This window comes from Xyrauchen texanus, chromosome 19 (assembly GCF_025860055.1).
Source record: "Xyrauchen texanus isolate HMW12.3.18 chromosome 19, RBS_HiC_50CHRs, whole genome shotgun sequence".
In the NCBI taxonomy this organism is placed as follows: Eukaryota; Metazoa; Chordata; class Actinopteri; order Cypriniformes; family Catostomidae; genus Xyrauchen; species Xyrauchen texanus.
Window position 1 is genome coordinate 10,298,275 of NC_068294.1, and position 19,917 is coordinate 10,318,191.

General features: G+C 38.7%; 1 protein-coding gene across 5 annotated transcripts in view; it reads right to left on the minus strand.

Moving 5' to 3' along the window:
* Positions 1-19,917, minus strand: part of LOC127659912 (transcription factor COE3-like) — a 137,541-nt gene that overhangs the window by 96,744 nt on the left and 20,880 nt on the right. For all 5 annotated transcript variants that reach the window (XM_052149897.1, XM_052149898.1, XM_052149901.1 and 2 more), the window contains exons 5-6: positions 17,582-17,655; positions 12,387-12,455 (exon numbers count right to left, since the gene is read on the minus strand). In XM_052149897.1, the coding sequence (XP_052005857.1) occupies positions 12,387-12,455; positions 17,582-17,655 (143 nt within the window). The remainder of the gene's footprint in view (positions 1-12,386; positions 12,456-17,581; positions 17,656-19,917) is intronic.

Consider the following 19,917-nt stretch of genomic DNA (forward strand, 5'->3'; position numbering starts at 1 on the left):
GTAGGTGTATTTGTGACGTCCACATACAGAATGTATACATGTGTGTGTGTAGGTCTTACCGACAACAACAAAGCATCAAATATACATGATTCTACAGATCTAGAGCTCAATGTCAGTTGCACAACACCACAAATGCCAGACCGGCCCAGACAAACACCAACACAAAGATAAAGTACAGTACACATCCACAAATAACAGACAAGACATGCTTCATCCCACATAAATATAGATAGGAAACACAGTTCATATAATGGTGACCAATAATTAGTTGTAAATGCTAAGAAAAACTATTACCATTGCACTAACCCTAAGTATTACACTTTGATGCATAACTACATATGGGATATAGATGTTTATTAAAATGCCATTCCTTTATTAAACTGTCTTGGAAACTTTTTAGTCTCCAAAAAAAATTGCCCTAGGTGTGGATGTGGATGTGGAGGTGAGTGTGAGTGTATGTCTGTCTATGTGTGGCCCTGCGATGGACTGGCGACCTGTCCAGGGTGTCCCCCGCCTTTCAGCCAAATGTTAGCTGGGATAGGCTCCAGCCCCCCGTGACCCTGTACACAGGATAAGCGTTGACGATGGATGGATGGATGGATCATTTATTCAAAATTATGACTTTTGTAGCATTGTTTTCAGCACACCAAACAATTTTGCCCATTTAGAAGATTTTTCATTTATTTGTTGTTTTTCAAAAGTTAGAGATATTTTTAAAATAACACTAATTTCATTATTTATGGCACACAAAAAAACAACCAAAAAAACAGGAAAATAAAATCCCATAGACTTGGAAAGGACCCAAATCATATCTATCATATCTTACGTACATATTGTACTTGCTAACTAAGTCAACAAAACTGTCAGTGAAGATCATGATTGTGATGAAATATGAGACATGGGATGTTTATAGAAAACAGAAAATGTAACCCTCCTGGTATGTTTGGGTCATTTTTGTCCCATTTAAGTGTTAAAAACTGTGAAAAACGAATCTTACATTTGTTCCAAATGCCTTTGGGTTATCCTTAACATTAACTTAATTAATATGTTTTTAGGTTTTTATAATATTTAATGTCAAACCTTTTATGTACAGTAAAATCTAAGGATTTACTGCAGATCTTCAGTACACGAGTGGTACCAAAACGGATATATAGGTTGGGAAAATCCAGCCACAATGCTACTATTTAATCCTGTGTTCACTGTGGAAACATGTAGGTAAACCTATGACAATTTTCATGTTTATAATTAATAGATAAGTGTGCTGTAAATCTACTGAGATTCTATTGAACTCTATATGGGTCATTTTTGACCCAAACATGACAGTCGTCATTATTTTTAAACATAACAGGAGGGTTAAGGTACATTTCACATTAAGAAGAATATTTTTATTTGGCATAATTTCCAATTAAGCTGTAATTTTGTTTTTGCTTTTTTATTCAAATATAATGTATTTGTGTGCATTTATGATAAATAAAATGTTTGCTATTAAATTAGTTTTAACAAGACAAGGGAGTCGGACACATTTAAAAAAAACACAAAAAAAAAAAACATCAAACATTAAAAGTGTCTTTTCCACCAAAAAATGTGATAAAAAAAAAAAAAAAAAGGAAATGACACTGTGGTGGGAATTTTCATGACTTTCAGAAAAAAATGAAAAGCATGACTAATCTCACATGATGCATGTCTGACATTGTTGGTAGACAAAAAATTTTGAGAGTGTAAAAAATGTTTTAAGAAGACATTACAGGCTTATATAGGCTTTTACAGGCTTATCTAGAAGACCACAGTGCTAAAAGTGCCAGAAGTTGAATAAACACTCAAATAGTAGATGTACTGTAACTGATATGAGACAATTGCTGCTTTACATTACAGTTTGAGTATATCTCGTATAGCAGTTTGTTAAAACAATATAAAGGCTCAATGACCAGGATCCGACAAGCTATGTGAGTGTGTGTCCTTATGTAGGTGATTATGTAATGGTCAGTCCCTAAAGCAGTCTCCTGAGGCTGGCTACTACTTTGCCATGGTCGCCCACATCAAATTTATGGATCTTTTTATAGAAATCAATACCCTCTTAATCTGCTCCTCTTTCTCCGCAATCTACTCTGGCCTGCAACCCTCCCCCTCTTCCATTCTCACTCCTGCTTCTATTTCTTCACCTACTTTCTCTCTTGTTTGCCCTCCACCCCACCTCTACCCTCATCCACACCATCATTTTTGTCTCCACACCCCTCTCCGTGGCTCTCCCTTTCTTTTTCTCTGCTTATGGGCTGGTCTGGGCATGTCAAAACCAGATTGCACCCTTAGACAGCGAGAGACCCAGAGGGAAAAAAAGGAGGCAAGGAAAGAAAGCCTAGATGAAGTGGTAGAGGAAAAATCGCACTCATTCAAAATTGCATCAAGGACGTTCTGTACCGCTGTGTTTTCCTGTTGTTCAGCTGTGTGGGATTTAGAAGGTGAGGTTGACTAGATTTGGACCTGTAGAGTTAGCAAGCTCACAAGGTGGAATGGCCTTCTTTCTGCTTGCGTTTTGATGTGGAATCTGAAGAATTCTTTGTAGTGATGAGAAAATAATGACTGTTTATTGTGTGTGTATATATATATATATTGTACATACTGTACATATATTGTGATTAACAGGTAATTGAGAACTATGTTTGATATGTTCAATAGAATCCTGTATTCAAAGCCATCTTTATGAAGGACTCAGGAGCACCTCTCTAGATAAACATCTGTAGTTTGACCAGACCATGCCCTGCACAGAGCCTCATGCTGATCAGCATCTCCGTGAGGTTACAGGACTACTCTGAACTTCCAGATGCTTAAGGAGGAACATGTGAATCCCCTTCACATCTGCTAGCCAGAATCAGCACCATGGATAGTGCTGCCTTAATGAACCAGTTCATGGCACTGTACCCTCTGATGCAAAACAGCGGGCCTCGTTAGGGATGTTTTTAATTGGGCAGACATACTGGTAACTAAGGTGAGAGAAGGAAAAGTTATCAGGGGGTATGTAGAACATGTCGGTCCAGTGAAGTGTTAAAAGGAATCGCTACCATACAGTGCTGGGAAATGTGTTTATGAAAAAAAGAATTTACTTTCTTAATTATCTGTTGCTAAAGATATTAAAAATAAACATTTGTTTCATAATTTAAACTATTATTTGCTGTTAGAGATATCAAAATTACCATTTATTTCATTATTTCATCAATTATTTGTTGTTAGAGATATCAAAATTACCATTTATTTCATTATTTCATCAATTATTTGTTGTTAGAGATATCAAAATTACCATTTATTTCATAATTTAATCAATTATTTGTTGCTAGAGATATCAAAATTACCATTTATTTCATAATTTAATCAATTATTTGTTGCTAGAGATATCAAAATGACCATTTATTTAATTATTTAATCAATTATTTGTTGCTAGAGACATCAAAATGACCATTTATTTAATAATTTAATCAATTATTTGTTGCTAGAGATATCAAAATTACCATTTATTTCATTATTTCATCAATTATTTGTTGCTAGAGATATCAAAATTACCATTAATTTCATTATTTCATCAATTATTTGTTGCTAGAGATATCAAAATTACCATTTATTTCATTATTTCATCAATTATTTGTTGCTAGAGATATCAAAATTACCATTTATTTCATTATTTCATCAATTATTTGTTGTTAGAGATATCAAAATTACCATTTATTTCATTAATTCATCAATTATTTGCTGTTAGAGATATCAAAATTACCATTTATTTCATCAATTATTTGTTGCTAGAGATATCAAAATTACCATTTATTTCATTATTTCATCAATTATTTGTTGTTAGAGATATCAAAATTACCATTTATTTCATTATTTCATCAATTATTTGCTGTTAGAGATATCAAAATTACCATTTATTTCATCAATTATTTGTTGCTAGAGATATCAAAATTACCATTTATTTCATCAATTATTTGTTGCTAGAGATATCAAAATTACCATTTATTTCATTATTTCATCAATTATTTGTTGCTAGAGATATCAAAATTACCATTTATTTCATCAATTATTTGTTGCTAGAGATATCAAAATTACCATTTATTTCATTATTTCATCAATTATTTGTTGCTAGAGATATCAAAATTACCATTTATTTCATTATTTCATCAATTATTTGTTGTAAGAGATATCAAATTACCATTTATTTCATTAATTCATCAATTATTTGCTGTTAGAGATATCAAAATTACCATTTATTTCATCAATTATTTGTTGCTAGAGATATCAAAATTACCATTTATTTCATTATTTCATCAATTATTTGTTGTTAGAGATATCAAAATTACCATTTATTTCATTATTTCATCAATTATTTGCTGTTAGAGATATCAAAATGACCATTTATTTCATCAATTATTTGTTGCTAGAGATATCAAAATTACCATTTATTTCATTATTTCATCAATTATTTGCTGTTAGAGATATCAAAATTACCATTTATTTCATCAATTATTTGTTGCTAGAGATATCAAAATTACCATTTATTTCATTATTTCATCAATTATTTGTTGCTAGAGATATCAAAATTACCATTTATTTCATCAATTATTTGTTGCTAGAGATATCAAAATTACCATTTATTTCATTATTTCATCAATTATTTGTTGTTAGAAATATCAAAATTACCATTTATTTCATAATTTAATCAATAATGTGTTGTTAGAGATATCAAAATTACCATTTATTTCATAATTTTATCAATTATTTGTAGTTAGAGATATTACATAATAGTCATTTATTTCATAATTTAATCAATTATTTGTTGTTAGAAATATTACATAATAGTCATTTATTTAACTTCTTAATCAACTATCTATTGCTAAAGTATTTAAAAATTGCCATTTATATTATTATTTAATCAATTATCTGTTGCGAGAGATATTAAAAAAATATTATTTTTCTCTGATTAAAAATGATTTGCTGCTAGAGATCTTTAAAAATTGTCATTTATTTAATTATTTAATCAAAGATCAGCCACGAGAGGTTATGCTTTACAAGAATTGTATCACAGTTTAGGGGTGTTGTTAGCTACATTGCGACACATCCAGCTAAATTATAAGACAAATAAATGTACAGTGCAACACTGTTTCACGTTCATCAAATATATTTCTAATAATAATAACAAAATTTTCTTCCACCAAGTAAAATAATGAATTAACTGTGCCTTATAGCTATTATACAACAGCTCCAAAAGTGGCTCATCCAATCAGATTTTAGAGTTGTCATCAGATTGTGGGTTAGACTCTGGGTTCAGGACCAGTTCAGTGGTATCCCAAACAAGTACATGATCTTAGTCAATACTAGGGCATGGCTACGAAGGCCTCTGACTGTGTTCACTTTCCCAGATTACACAGCACCCAGGGTTCCTTCTTTGAGTTCTGCAGGAGGCAGCGATATGTCGACAGAGGGATGAGGGGAAACGATCGATAGCTTTTCCTTCACAGAGGGGTAGCGAGGGATAATGCTAGCATTAGTGACAGGCACTGGAGGTATGGATTTAGCTACAACACTTCCACGGTTGCTGGGAGGCTATCAGCCAGATTCCCATGACCCCAAACACACTCTGCTGTGCAAGTTCCGATGCTCACCTGGCTGTTTTGAGATTCATGCTTGGAGCATCTAACAGCATCCAAAATAATATTCAATGTTAGGCATGTAAATCCAGCAGAATGGTGTAACAACACACAGATGTGTTGTTGTTTTCATTGTCTCTTTTGGTTTCCCATTCTGTTTTGCCCTTTTCTGTTTTGCTATTTTTCCATCACAGTGGGCCCTCAGGAACACGTCCATCCGAGCGGGCCCCAGGGCCATTCTGCAGGCTGTGACTGAGCCTGGGCCTAATGCTGTCTGCCCCAGAGGCTTCCAGACACATCTCACCTCAGGCTCTAGATGCAAACACAACTTGCCCATAGAAAGATGTAAACAGGGGCTCCACCTGCCTCTCGCTCTGTTATAATTCCTGCTGGCCTCCCTAACTGCTTCATTTATTTTTAAGTAAAGAAATAGATACCTTAGAATACCTTTTACATTAAGCTTTTTGTGTGTAGGAAAAATCTACAGCAGCAAAAACATATCCAGGAGTATTTACCCAGAACACACAGTAAAACACGCTGTAAAAGTGAAAATATACAGTTGTTTATCTTAAGGAGCTATTTATAACTGATCTGACACTTAAACGTTATTTTTATAGGTGTAACCTAATTTATTCAGGCTGATTAAATTAGTATAGTAAACAATATTTTTGACTTGACTAAAACCAGTTAATTGAGGTGTTACCACAGAAAGCACATGGCGCACGTTTTATTATTATTATTATTATTTAATGTGTACATGTACTGTACAGTATTTATAAGGAATATTTCTTACACTGAAAAAATTTTAACCTAAACCTGTGTTTCATGTGGTAACATCTAAATTAACTGGTTTGATTCAAGTCTATTGAATCAAATATTATTAATCATCACTTAAAAGAACAGTTCTCTCATCATTTACTCACCCTCATGCCATCCCACATATGTATGACTTTCTTTCTCCTGCAGAAAACAGACAAAGATTTTTAGAAGAACATCTCTGCTCCGTAGGTCCATACAATGCAAGAAAATGTTGACCAGAACTTTGAAGCACCAACAATCATATTATGGCAGCATAAAAGTAATCCATAAGACTACAGTGGTTTAATCCATGTCTTCTGAAGCGATTCAATTGGTTTAGGGTGAGGACATACTAAAATATATCTCCTTTTTCACTGTTAATCTTGACGTCAGCATTCAACATGACGATCATGATTTCAAGCTCGATTACACTTCCTAGTGCCATCTAGTGCTCTTTGCATGCATCAAGAACTAGGAAGTGCATTCAAGCTTGAAATCATGATCGTACCTAGATACTACAATTGCAAGATGTATATTCAAAATTAGTTACATTTTGTTCTGTTCTCACCAAAAACCAACTGGATCACTTCAGAAGAAATGGATTACACTGGCTTTATTATCTTTTTGGAGCTTCAAAGTTTTGGACTCCATTCAATTGCATTGTACGGACCTACAGAGCTGAGATATTCTTCTAAAAATATTCATACGTGTTCTGCAGAAGAAAGTCACATATATCTAGGATGGCAAGAGGGTTATTTTAAGGCCATATGGCCATTTTGCTGTCACTAAAATATATATTTTTTTAAAAGTGCAAACATTCCATGTAGTTTCTCAATTAAATATATCATTAAGAATGTCATAAAACTACACATAAAAATTTAATGAAAAAATGTGCTTCAAAATAGTTTTAAATAAATTCTATCATGTCACGCCGCAGGACACTCCAGAAGTTTGTTTGAGTTTTCATGCCAACAACCCACATAAAATATTTATACAGTGTATTCAGACTTACAAATTCTGCAGCTTTTTCTAAAGGAAAAGTTTCCATCTATTGTAGACAACCCTTAATTGGCACAAGTGGATGATACCGAAGCAACAAGACAATAAACATCCCAGACCATGTGGACATTGGTGCTCCAGATAAGTTACAGTTAACCTTCTACTGGAGGCTTGTGTGTTGCAGAGGGTGAGACTGTAACAACAGAACCGAGAGGGAAGGTGATTGTGGTTCTGTGGCTTTCTATTTGCAGGCCTGACTGTGTAGCTGCTGTAGTGAGAATTGAAACAGATAGCGTGCATGAAAGACGAGAGGTCTGCAGCACAAACAGCGACTGTTGTATTTCCCTTCAGTCATCCCGCAGTCGGCCACTCAAGGTCATTTTTACCATATTATTACAGCTATGATAAAAACACATAAATGCATAGGTTGCAGCAACAGACGGTTATTTTATGGGAAACTTTCAGTGCCATGGCCTGGTGCTTGGCACACATGCTCAATATACATTGAGCTGTGGCACTCAAGTGGGTTTGAATCCCATCTTGCCCTGATTATATTCCCCCCTCTTACTATTGATAAATGGCAAAGGGCACAAGAAATACATGATCAATTTCAGAGTCTAGGCTAAAAATGCATGAATGATCATTTTGAACCGTATGCAATTGCTTCTAGTTGATGGGGTGCTTTGGGTAAAAAATGGCTCAATAGACTTGGGGTTAATGAGAGATGACCATTCTAGAATCGCTATGGGAAGTTTACGCTCCACATCGTCATGGCGATTGGCCTCATTTCACCTGCATCTGTCACTGTTTTTATCAGAGTGCCACCATCAGGGCTACAGCAGTGGCACGGGTTCAATCTCTCTCTCTCTCTCTCTCTCTCTCTCCATCCTTGCTTTGTGTTTCTAAACTCAGAAAGAGGAGTTGGTGGAGGGTGACCCCCTTTTGAGATGGTGAATTATTGAACCAGCCAAACAGGCCACCTGCCTCTACAACCCACCATGATCATCCATATTTTACATATACACAAACACTCACACACTTACAACCTAACTTAAAGGTAAAGGATGTCCATCCATCCATCCATCCATCGTCAACCGCTTATCCTGTGTACAGGGTCGCGGGGGGCTGGAGCCTATCCCAGCTAACATCGGGCGAAAGGCGGGGGACACCCTGGACAGGTCGCCAGTCCATCGCAGGGGGTAAAGGATGTCATTATAATATAATACGTTCTTCTGTCCCATTTTACATATTTGGAGCTTGATTCCCAAAAAACTTTTAACACTGTGGCTCTGTGGCACTAGGAAAAAATTTCTGTGTGTTTGAACATAGCAACATTGGCTAAACCAACGGTGGAAACCTGTTTGCAATTTGGTGCAGCTAGTGGCACAGAAATATTGTAACAATATTTGGAAAATATGTAATTAAAAATGATTTCATATTATCATAAAATGCTGCTACTGTAGGGGAAAAAACAGTTAAGAAATTGTAAAATAAAAAAGAATAAATAAAAAAATAAAAAAAAAACAGTTGCATTTCAAAGACTTCCCTGTCTGAGTGTGTTCTGTCATGCATGTCCGGAATATGCCTACACAGATTCTAACACACACATACATAAAATCTGCCTCTTTAACACCTTCTCTTCTGCCTCTGACTCATCTCCACTTCCAGGAGCTCATCATTTTTTTTTTTTTTTTTTTTCAATTTTACCTAGGCTGCCCAGTAATGTCCTTCTTTTATTGCAAATCTATACTCTTAATCTGGCCGGCACCGATGGGCGCGTAGCACGATCAATAGAACGCGATTGCTGGGAAGAGTCCAGAGAAGCTGATAACCAAAAACCAGCCACCACCCCCCAACAGGGTTAAGCTCTGTCACACACATGCACATTTATGTACAAAAGCCACACACACAAGCTCTCAAACACAGGGATAAGCTTAGACACACAAGCACATAGATGTAGACACAATCCTAACACGCATATGAACAAACAATCAAATAGAGGGTTAAGTTCTGTGTCACTCACAATCACATAAAAACAATAAAAAACAAGGTTAACACCTGATTAACTCACACTAAGTGAAATATAGAATAGTAAAATGTACAATTTGTGGCCTTTGTTTTATGTCGGTTAGCCGTAAGGCCATATGTATGCTAGTGTGCGCCCTAAAAGTTAACAAAATTATCTATAAACAGATGTTCACATTTAAAATTAACTGTATTTCTCCTCCAGGAAAACGGACCAAAAATATTGATGATGCACTCGCAGGTGTATCAAAAGTTTCGTAAAATAAAATGCTTTCTAAAATGAGAACGTCCCTAATCCTAAGCAATCCTAAAATGTAAAATAAAAGCTATTTTCAAATGGGACTAGTCCTTCCATACGCCCCAACTCCTTTTCTTTTTTCAATAGGAAATACGTCAACATAGGAAAGAAAACTACACTAGTCAACGATTTCATGTGGTCTTTAACATACAAACACTATGTCTAAAAAAATGGCTTTGACTTCAAGTCGGTGTTGTACAGGACTGTCATGAAAACATGCTGATGAAGAGATCTTCAGAGAGCTAGTAGACATGTGGCAAAGGCCAGAGATCATAGACATGTATGTAAGGTCAGGAAGGTCATGCAGAAATGGACATTAGAGCTTATCTCTTCCCTCTTTTCCATACCTTACTCATCAAGCATGGCTTAAAATGAAGAGCACGAAAGAGCTATAAAACCATGATGATCATGTTCGAGACAAGATGGGTGGGAGGCAAAAGGAGGTAATTAGACCAACACCCCCAACCCCCTCTAAGCACTGACAGCACTGCACAATTTATAGCCTAACTAGGAGAACTCTCTGGACGATCTAATTGCAGTATTAGCTTGTAATATCACCTGTTTTAAAGCTCTGTGAGTGATATTTCACCCATCCCATCATGGCTTTACCCTTGCCTTAGCAATCCTTGCGCTTTTATGGGCACAATCCCTTTAATGCATGTGCTTCATGGTTCGTTTAAGTAAGGGGCCTAGGACAGGACTGCTGACCTTTCTGACCTGTACTTAACCCCTGAATAAGTGAACTCCAGAAAGGACTTGCATTTATGGCCTTGTCGCAAAGGGCACCCTCAGCTTGCGGTCATCCTCCGAGTCTACACTTTGCATCATGGGCTGTTGGGTAATGGTCCACTATGCAGTCCAAAACAGTGCTCTTGAATCATAAAATGACAAATGGAATGACCCACTAGAGGGCTTTTTGAATCCAGTCCTGGTGGGTAACCGTCCACCAAAGTTTAGTTCCAACCCTAATCAAACACAACAGCGTGTCATTTTCAAGTAATCCTAAAGAGCTTTATTAGGTGTGTTTGATTATGGTTGGAGCCAAACTTTAAGAATTGACTATGTCATCATAATTACATTATTTCCTGTGACAGTCAATAATGGAGAAAACTCTAGTCCAAAAGAATCAAGTGAACATCTTTGTTATTGTTGTTTATTGCTTCCATTAGTGGTAAACATTGGGATCAATGGGTAAAATTGATAAGACCAAACTAACAGAGAGGCAGGCGTGAAAAATGATTCCTCAGAATGCCACCAGCTCTAGCTGCGTGCAAGGTTTTTCTTGCAATGCAAGCTTGTGCATGTGTGTGTGTGGTCTCTTATTTGTTTGTGATTGTGATGCATGGAGCCACTCACCCGTACACAGCAGGTCTTGATTTACACAGCAGATCTGTGCTTGAAACAAAGGTAGGGACTGTGGAGGGGAGGATGAATGGCCGTCATTAAGCCTTTTACAGTGACGGGTGCTACAGCTGATTTGCATGGTGGGCTGGCGGCCGTCCCTCGCACCAAACTGATTGATCTGTTGGTTTAAGGAGCTCAGGGCAGCGCTCCTATTAATACTGCCCTTCTTAATAGGGCGCTAAAATGCAGTCGTACGGACCAGTCTGTCCTAAATCAGAGGCATCTGCTGTCACCCGTAAACACTTTTGAATGGGTTTTGGTCAGCATAATGAGGGGTTCAGATGTGGCAGGGACACTCGCATATATACACACACACACACACTAGACATCAGTGATTCAGCCGCTACATAGCACCATTCATTGTGACTACTCCCAAGGGAAACATTTCAGATGGCAATATCAGCCTCATTGTAGAGAGATGAAAAATTCAAACGCTCTTTTACACGCTTTTGTCGTATTTTGTGGCGGCTTTGATGGTTCTCTCGCCCTGACTGTTGTTAGTAAATTGGTATTATTGGTAGTTTGTTTACCGGTAGGGCCTTTATAATGGGTGCAGGGTTTTGTCATTTACTGAGAGGCTAAATAATGGTACATTCCATAAACTACATGGAGAGTATGAAAGGTGAAATCATCTCTGCAGGCTTGGACCTTACACTAATCAGATGCACTCCATGGCAGCTAGAGGTGAGAAGATTTTGTGTGTGGGTGAGTGTGTATACGCATTTGAAAGTGTGTTGTGAAAGAGGGAGGGTCACTGATTTCCGGCTCCCTTCACTTCTGTCCGCTGGATATGCTCCAAGGCCAGTCTAACGAGCCAACAAGGATTTGCTAATGACCCCTGAGCTCTAGGAGGACACTCGCACTGGTGTCCTGTTTGGAAGTGCACACTACCTCACACAATCATATCTATTCCATTCCAGTCATTAAAGAAGCTCCCTACAGATGATTTTAGTGGGTAGAAGCCCAGTCAACAGGGTTAACAGATTGAGGATTAGTATTCGGAACAGAAAACCAGAATATGTGTAAAAGGCCCAAACAAAGGAATTCTAAGAATGTTTGATAATTGTATTATACTGTCTCAAATAGGATGGTTCTTTCACACTTGAAAGTATATGTAGATGTTACCACATCTAAACATGAACCAAGACAGACAGACAGAACTTACTGGTGTGTTGGGTGTGTGGTGTCATTCCATTTTTGTAGAATGGGAAAAAGATAAAAGATGTTCTTACCGGTCTATGATGACAGGATCGGATGGTGTCTCATTTCTGTTCCCGCAGCTCTTCTTGTCACAACATCGACTGAAATGAACAAAAGACATATAAAATACAAGTTACATACTGTATCTATGTAATCATTTTATTATTGGGGTTTCATAAAACTCATAAAAGTGACTGTATCTTCTGTTGTCCAGTCTGATGTTCAACTAGATTTTATAGAGTATTGACTGGAATTGGAACCAAAGAAAACCATATTGTTATTTGTCTGACCGACCAAGAAATTATGTTTGCATTTACGAAAGAAGTCATTGGTTTCTTTAGTGCTCAGAAGATATTTCTCTGCTCTCTTCTTTGAGACATAAGGATGGAGTTATGTGGTGACCGGCAAATCCTGCTCAAGCTGGTGGCTGCCTGACAGGTCACCCTCTTTCTCCTCTTGCCCTGTGCTCCAGCTGGGCTGGGCCCACGCCAAGGTCACTCAGCCAGCCTCTGACAGTTTGGACAGCACCCAGAGAAGTCCTGGTGCAGCAGCTCTCTCCCAAATGCTCTTTTCCAACACTGTCATCACCTCTGCCCTTGCCCGTGCCCTCGCCCCAGGCTGGCACCTCATCTGGTGGCATGTGGTTCCCCTAAATACATTCCGCCTAGCCCATTCAGCCCTCGCCAACAAATCTGGCAAGGCCTCTGGTTTCCAATTCAGTTTATTCCCATTAGAGAAACATGGTGGCAGTAACTACACCTATGCATCTTTCTCTGCACAGTTTGATGTAATGATAAAGTGGATGCTGAAACAAAAAAATCATTATCCTCGATTAAGATTAGCTAATCAATAACTTCTCAGACGGCTAAGACTCCTGATGTATTCATCCTACTTGCTTCATGCTGTCATGCATTAGATTGCCATTTGACAAATAATCCTCACTTAGAGCTACTGAATGCAAAATGATCTGACCTTATGAATAATGTATTGCATAGTTTGATCTTTAAGAACCTAAAAAAACATAAGTCTTGCAATGTTTTTTTTTTTTCCTGTTCTTTGTGTGTGTGACTGTTGCCATAGAGCATGCCACCATAATTTACTCCCCCAGCTACTTGGAACCATTAGCAAAGTTCCAGGAGACCAATTAGCATTGGAAACCCAATGGTGAGACTGTGGTGACAACCTCCTCAAACTGCGAAAGAAGTGTTTTAAACAAACTGGACCCCAAGAGCACAGCCCAGTCCAGAGGGAGCCTGAGGCCCCTGTTCACAAAAACAAACCTTGGCGGAGCGTCTGTAATGTGGCCTTAATGGCATTCCCTCTAGAGTCTGTACAGAATAGCCATGGCTTGGCTAATGATGGTGGGCCAGAACCACGAAAACAAATGTGGCTCCAACCTCAAGGACAAGCTGTGTTGCTGTGGAGAGGCACCAACGCTGGTCACTCCGAGTGATTAGTCATAGATTGAGGAACAGACTTGCTATCTCCACCAGAGCCCTCAACAGCCCACCAGACAGACCTTCAGTATCCTGAAGTAGATTCACTTGAAAACAAGAAAGATGGGTTTATCAAGACGAGACTGCAATATCAGAGCAGGACTTGTAAAAAAACAGCCTTCAAAGCCTCCCTGGGGAATCTTAAGACTAACATCAGATTGAGTAGAACATGCTGAATAAGTAAGATAAGACATGAAACAAAAGAGAGGGTGGAAGTTAAGGAAGTCAATAGAGGGCTTGTTTTCAAAGGGCAAGTGTTGTAATTATCCAGCCCAGCACAGAGAGGCTGTAGCTAGGGCTAAAGATATGCACCAGGCTGCCTGGCTGGAGGGTGAAAGCCCAGAGCAAACCTCTCCAAAGCAGTATTTTCATCCAGACTGTCAGCAGAGCAGGTGGAGAGAGACCAGTCCATTCCCACAGTGCACTATGTGCCATGATTTTGTAGATGTGTCATGCCAGCTGACTGCTGAGATGCCTCATTTGGAGACACAAGAGTGCCAGATGCAAGTAATTGGGAGAACCATGAAGGACCTTGCATGTCTGAAGAATGACCATAATACCTTTCTTCCTCTTTTACAGAACACATTATAAACTTTGACCTGTTGAAAACACTAGCAGCAGCAGCTTATGTCACATTTCAATCATACATGTGGCAGACACATTTATCCGACAGTGCCTAGAAGGTACACCTTTTATCAGTAGGTGTGTTCTTTGAAAAATGTAAATGCTCCGCCAGTTGAGCTCAGGAACTTTGTGGCAGGGTGGAGGGCGGGACCGTGTCATGATCTTACACACCCGGTCCCGTCCTCCGCCCTGCCACAAACTTGTTTTGGATGCTTGTGCACTATTGTCCCCAACAGGCCATTAAACCACTAAACCAAGACTTTGGTAAAGCAGCATCACAAAAAAGACAATGCTTGTCGAACAGCATTGTTTTGCTGGCGAATGGCATGGCTATGCTGGTTCACAACAGATCAGCACCAAACCAGCATCGAAGTGCCTACTGGTAAGCTATTTTTTGTCATGGTGTCCTTAGAGTTCCTGGTTATGATTGTGATCAAGGCCAAAATTGCCACTTGTCGAGCCTACAAGAGTACCCACACTACAAGAACTTAACTAGTAGTCTAGTACACACAATTCACAGCAAACCATGATAAAGGACACCACCATAATCTTGGGGCAGACCCACAGCACTTCCTGAAATGAATAAATATTAAAAAGTCATAACATGCTAAATTACAGTAATTTGCAAGCATCAATACCAAAGTTGGTTACTCCAGATGAGTTAAGAGAAACATGGACAGAACCAAAAGAAAAGAAATGACAGCGGTGCAGCCCGGGTCCACGATCCCTTGCAGACTTACACACATCATTCAAAACTGGAGCTGATCGGCAGACACATGCCTCAGACCTACACATACACAGTGCCAGAACCACACAAGGAAATGGACTGAATTCTACTGAACCTCAGCACACAACTCCAGCTCACTATGAAGAGAGGGAAACAAATGACCCCGAATACTTGACTCCCAAATAGACTCATCGAAAACCAGCAGCAAACCAGGGGTGCCTGACATGGTTGACATGGTTGCATGGTCTGCTTATATTGTACCTGCAAGTTAATTGCTAGCAGGCCAGGTGACAGAAATGTATGGGCACATCAGAAGGAAAGGGATCAACCATTCAAGCTTTCTACAAGGGGGGTGGCTGCCTATCCTGTTACAGATTACCAAGTTTTAACATTTTGTCTTTGGTCCCCTCTGATATTGAATATTTGGTTTCATTCTTGATTGTGATTATGACATTCATCTGGCAATATTTTATCTCATAACTAATAAGAAATGCCAACCAGTCTGTCAAAGTTGATTGCTAAGCTCTTTTACTACACCAAGGAATGGGTCTCAAAGACAACTGCTATTTATTAAAACTGAAAGGGACCACAGGCACTCATACTCATATCTGGGATAAGAACATCAAGTTTGTCAAGAACAGCTGCTGTGCTTTCAGCAATGCTCAGTCTGTTCATGGGTGTTGCAAGTGAGGCAGACTCCGTCAGGTCCCTGATAAAGAGCTCTATCACTTGGGAGTGAGAGACAGGGGAAATATCTCTCATCTCTCTCTCATTAGCGGTTGGAAACAACCATTCATCAGTGAAGGCAGTTAATAATCACACTCAATCACATAATGACCAACTCATACTGAGCCATCATTATGGAAATGGAACCAATATCGAAATCATCTCAGAGAATGCCTGGTTCCTTGAGGGAGAAAAAAGCACAGAGTACCCAGCATCCAGTGCGATGTGGTGTAAAGCAGGGGAGTTTGCTAGGAGTGATGATGTCCACTTTACACAGCGAAGCATTTATGAGATTTATGTAGCATTGGTGACTGCCAGATGGAATCACTTCAGTGATGAGCATAATTAGCAAAGTCCATCTTAATGATTCTGAATGTGTTGAAATTCCCATCAACACTTCAATAACTTGACAGGTATCCCATAATAATTGACTATGTCTGTTCTTGGCAAATATCAGCTAAACTAAAGCATAGAGTGTTGGCATTAAATATATAAAATATCATATGTGCATTGCATCAGTATTCAGATTTTTTTCCCGGTCTTGCCATTAGAGCTTTAGAGGAGGATTTTCTTCTCTCATTGGCCCTTGGGTGGCCAAGGAAGCCCAATCATTTGCCTTTGTTGTATTATTAACTCTGGTTTCCCCACCTGGTTAGCCCCCATCCCCTAAGATGTGCACATGTGAGCCCCCCAAACATCCTAGACTCCCACAGCCTTGATCCCCTACTGGTCCATATCCCCCTTCAATGGCCATCAGGCGAAGCTTCATGGAATAGACACCTCTACCCAGGCCCCCAGTCATGCAAACCCACTGTGAAGCCATAAATACACTGCATTAAGGTCAATGTAATGAGGAAAGCACCGTAGGACTTCACAGTGGAGAGAAGAGAAATGTGTAGGCCAACCTATGCAACCCTGTGGTACACTCGTGAGCTGAACTTCCAAACCATATGTTAATATTCTTTTAAAGCCTCTCTCACACAGTGATGGTGAATCGTGACCAGTAATATGAGGCTTAATACATTTTCACATGAAACAATAATACAAATTTAATTAATAAGTTATTAAAGTTTATTTAAAAAATGTAGCTTGCATGTTATGCTGTGTTCAGAATGTTGGCACTTAGAATATCAAGAGAGCAATGCTTGTTCTAATGTTTCAAAGCTCTATAAAAGTAAAATTGTAATTGTGCTATACATCTCTTAATTGTTCATCTACGTTTTTGTCCTAAACAACCAAAACAATCAACAGTAAATTTTGTCAGTCACTTGGTTGTGCTGGGTAGCCTTGTTTACAGTGCAACCTTATTAGTCCAAAATCCTTCTCCATATATTAAACTCAACATGAAACAGCATTAACAACCCATTGTACTTCCATAATTTTGGAATTTCCAAATTTTTCAGACTGAAACAGGATCTTCAACAGTAAAACTAATTTTAGTACAGGACTTGTATGCATTGGAAATTGTTTGGACTGTGAAAGTCGATTATTTGCAAAGTCGTTTCAAAGATTATATATTTTTTTGGAATAATATATACTAATGAATTGTTCACAATAAGACCAAGAAAATGTATTAAGAAAGTAAATCCATTTTGATTTAGAATGGACTTGTGAAGTACAGTATATATGTTGTAACTCATTGTAATGGACTGACCTGCACATGATCTCATGGGTGAGAAGAACGCGACACATCTCTGGGTTTTTGTCTTGGCCTTCATAAAGGATTGGCTATAAGACAGAGAGAGAAAAACAGAGGCAGAAAAAACTATTGGTATTAATTCTAAATACAAAAAGTTATGCAGCTTATCCATTAAATGCAAATAACAATATGTGTATCATAGGGCTGAAGATTTGAGACTTGGCTGACCCATCCTTTAGCTCATAGTGAAAGCAGTGATTGCTCAAGATAATTGTTCAGGATGCTGACACCTGGTCATTAGTCATGTTTTTGGTTTGGACCATGCTGACAACTTTAACATATGCTAAAAGCTAAATCTGTTCATTAGCGGCTGGATGTATGCGATGATCCGAGGGGGATCCAGACTCTGCTGGGGCTCATGTGGAGTAACAATCTTTCTGTTCTCCCCTTCAGCATCCACCCTGAGCAGACAGATGGCCAGCCAGGCCCCAAAAGAAAGGACTCCTCCCAGGCATCCGTCATTGGGCTGTCATGCCTGGCCTGAATGACGGATGATCAGTGCATATCAAGGAAGTTAAAGGACTCACTCCCCCTTCCTACCAGGCTCTCAATCCCTACCAAACATCAACACCAAAGATAAATCCATCATAACACTACCGCATAAGCACACACAAACACACAACAAAATCCACCTCAAAATATCCTCCATCTTACTTGCCTCTGGTCAGTCGGCCAGACAGGGTTGACCCAATGCCATGGGGAACAATACTTTTAGGATAACGACCACTTCTACATTATTGATTTTTCACTAGCCTGCCAATGGAGGTCTTTTCCTCTTCATCACCATCCTCCAATTTTGTTGAAGGGGGGAGGGGATTTGGGGGAGCTGGGGGGTTGGGGGGCAGGAGGGTGCGGGTCGATATTTAAATACCATTTTTGATTCACACTGCTGGCGCCAAAGTAGTCCGACCACCCCACATCTTCAAGCATGTCTGACTCCAGCAATATGGAATATTGTTACAACTCTTCTACGAATTCCAGGAGCAAATATACTCCCAGTCTGTCCTAATACTTTAATTAAATGGATAATTCACTCAAAAATACAAATTCTGTCAACATTCAACAATTTTCATGTTTTGTGTGAACTATCCCTTTAAGTTGTCTAGCTTTACAGGATATACACTCACTGACCACTTTATTAGGTACACCAGTACACCTACTTATTCATGCGATTATCTAATCAGCCAATCATGTGGCAGAAGTGTAATGCATAATATCATCCAGATACGCGTCAGGAGCTTTAGTTAATGTTAACATCAGCAATCAGAATGGGGAAAAACAATTATCTCAGTGATTTCAACCATGGCATGATTTTTAGTGCCAGATAGGCTGGTTGGATTATTTCTGTAACTGCTGATCTCCTGGGATTTTCACACACAACAGTTTCAGAAAGGCTACGGTAACTCAGATAACCACTCTGTACAATTGTAGTGAGCAGAATAGCATCTCAGAATACACAACATGTCAAACCTTGGGGTGAATAGGCTACAGCAGTTGAAGACATCATCGGGTTCCACCTCAGTCAGCAAAGAATAGAAATCTGTGACTGTTGTGCTTGAAAATCTCAAGAGATCAGCAGTCACAGAAATACTCAAACCAGCCCGTCTGGCACCAAAAATCATGCCACGGTCGAAATCACTGAGATAAACTTTTTCTTCATTCTGATGGTTGATGTGAACTTTAACTGAAGCTCCTGAACCGTATCTGCATGATTGTATGCATTTCACTGATCCCACGTGATTGGCTGATTAGATAATTGCATGAATAAGTAGGTGTGCAGGTGTACTTAATAATGTGGTCAGTAAGTGTATATTTGTGGAACAAAATAATTTCATAAAGTAATTTTGAGTAAACGTGTTGATTTGGGACAATTAAACCAGGCACTGTAACTCAATGTAGATCCTTCTCTCTTGCATTCATCACTCTCAATTAGAAAGAAAAAAAGGTCTCCTTTGATCGATATTTGCACCTTAGCTGTTGATGCACATATGTAAAGCCTGTGTGTGTGTGTGGGGGGGGTATTTTACAGGCGAGCACAGCTACAGCCCTTTTTTGTCGTTGGGGGGATTATTGTCTCCAGTGTGTCTGCTCTGCATCTACATTAAAGCTTATTGATTGGTCTCTGGGGTTGATGCTTTGTTGAGGAACTGGTTGCCATATTGATCTGAGACAGGCTGACATGCAGTGACAGTGGGACCTGCTGGGCCATGGAAAAGATAGGAAGAGTGGAGAGATTGAACTCTGCTCTATATTTTATGATGGAATGCAGAACGCAGGTGCTGAATTGAGTT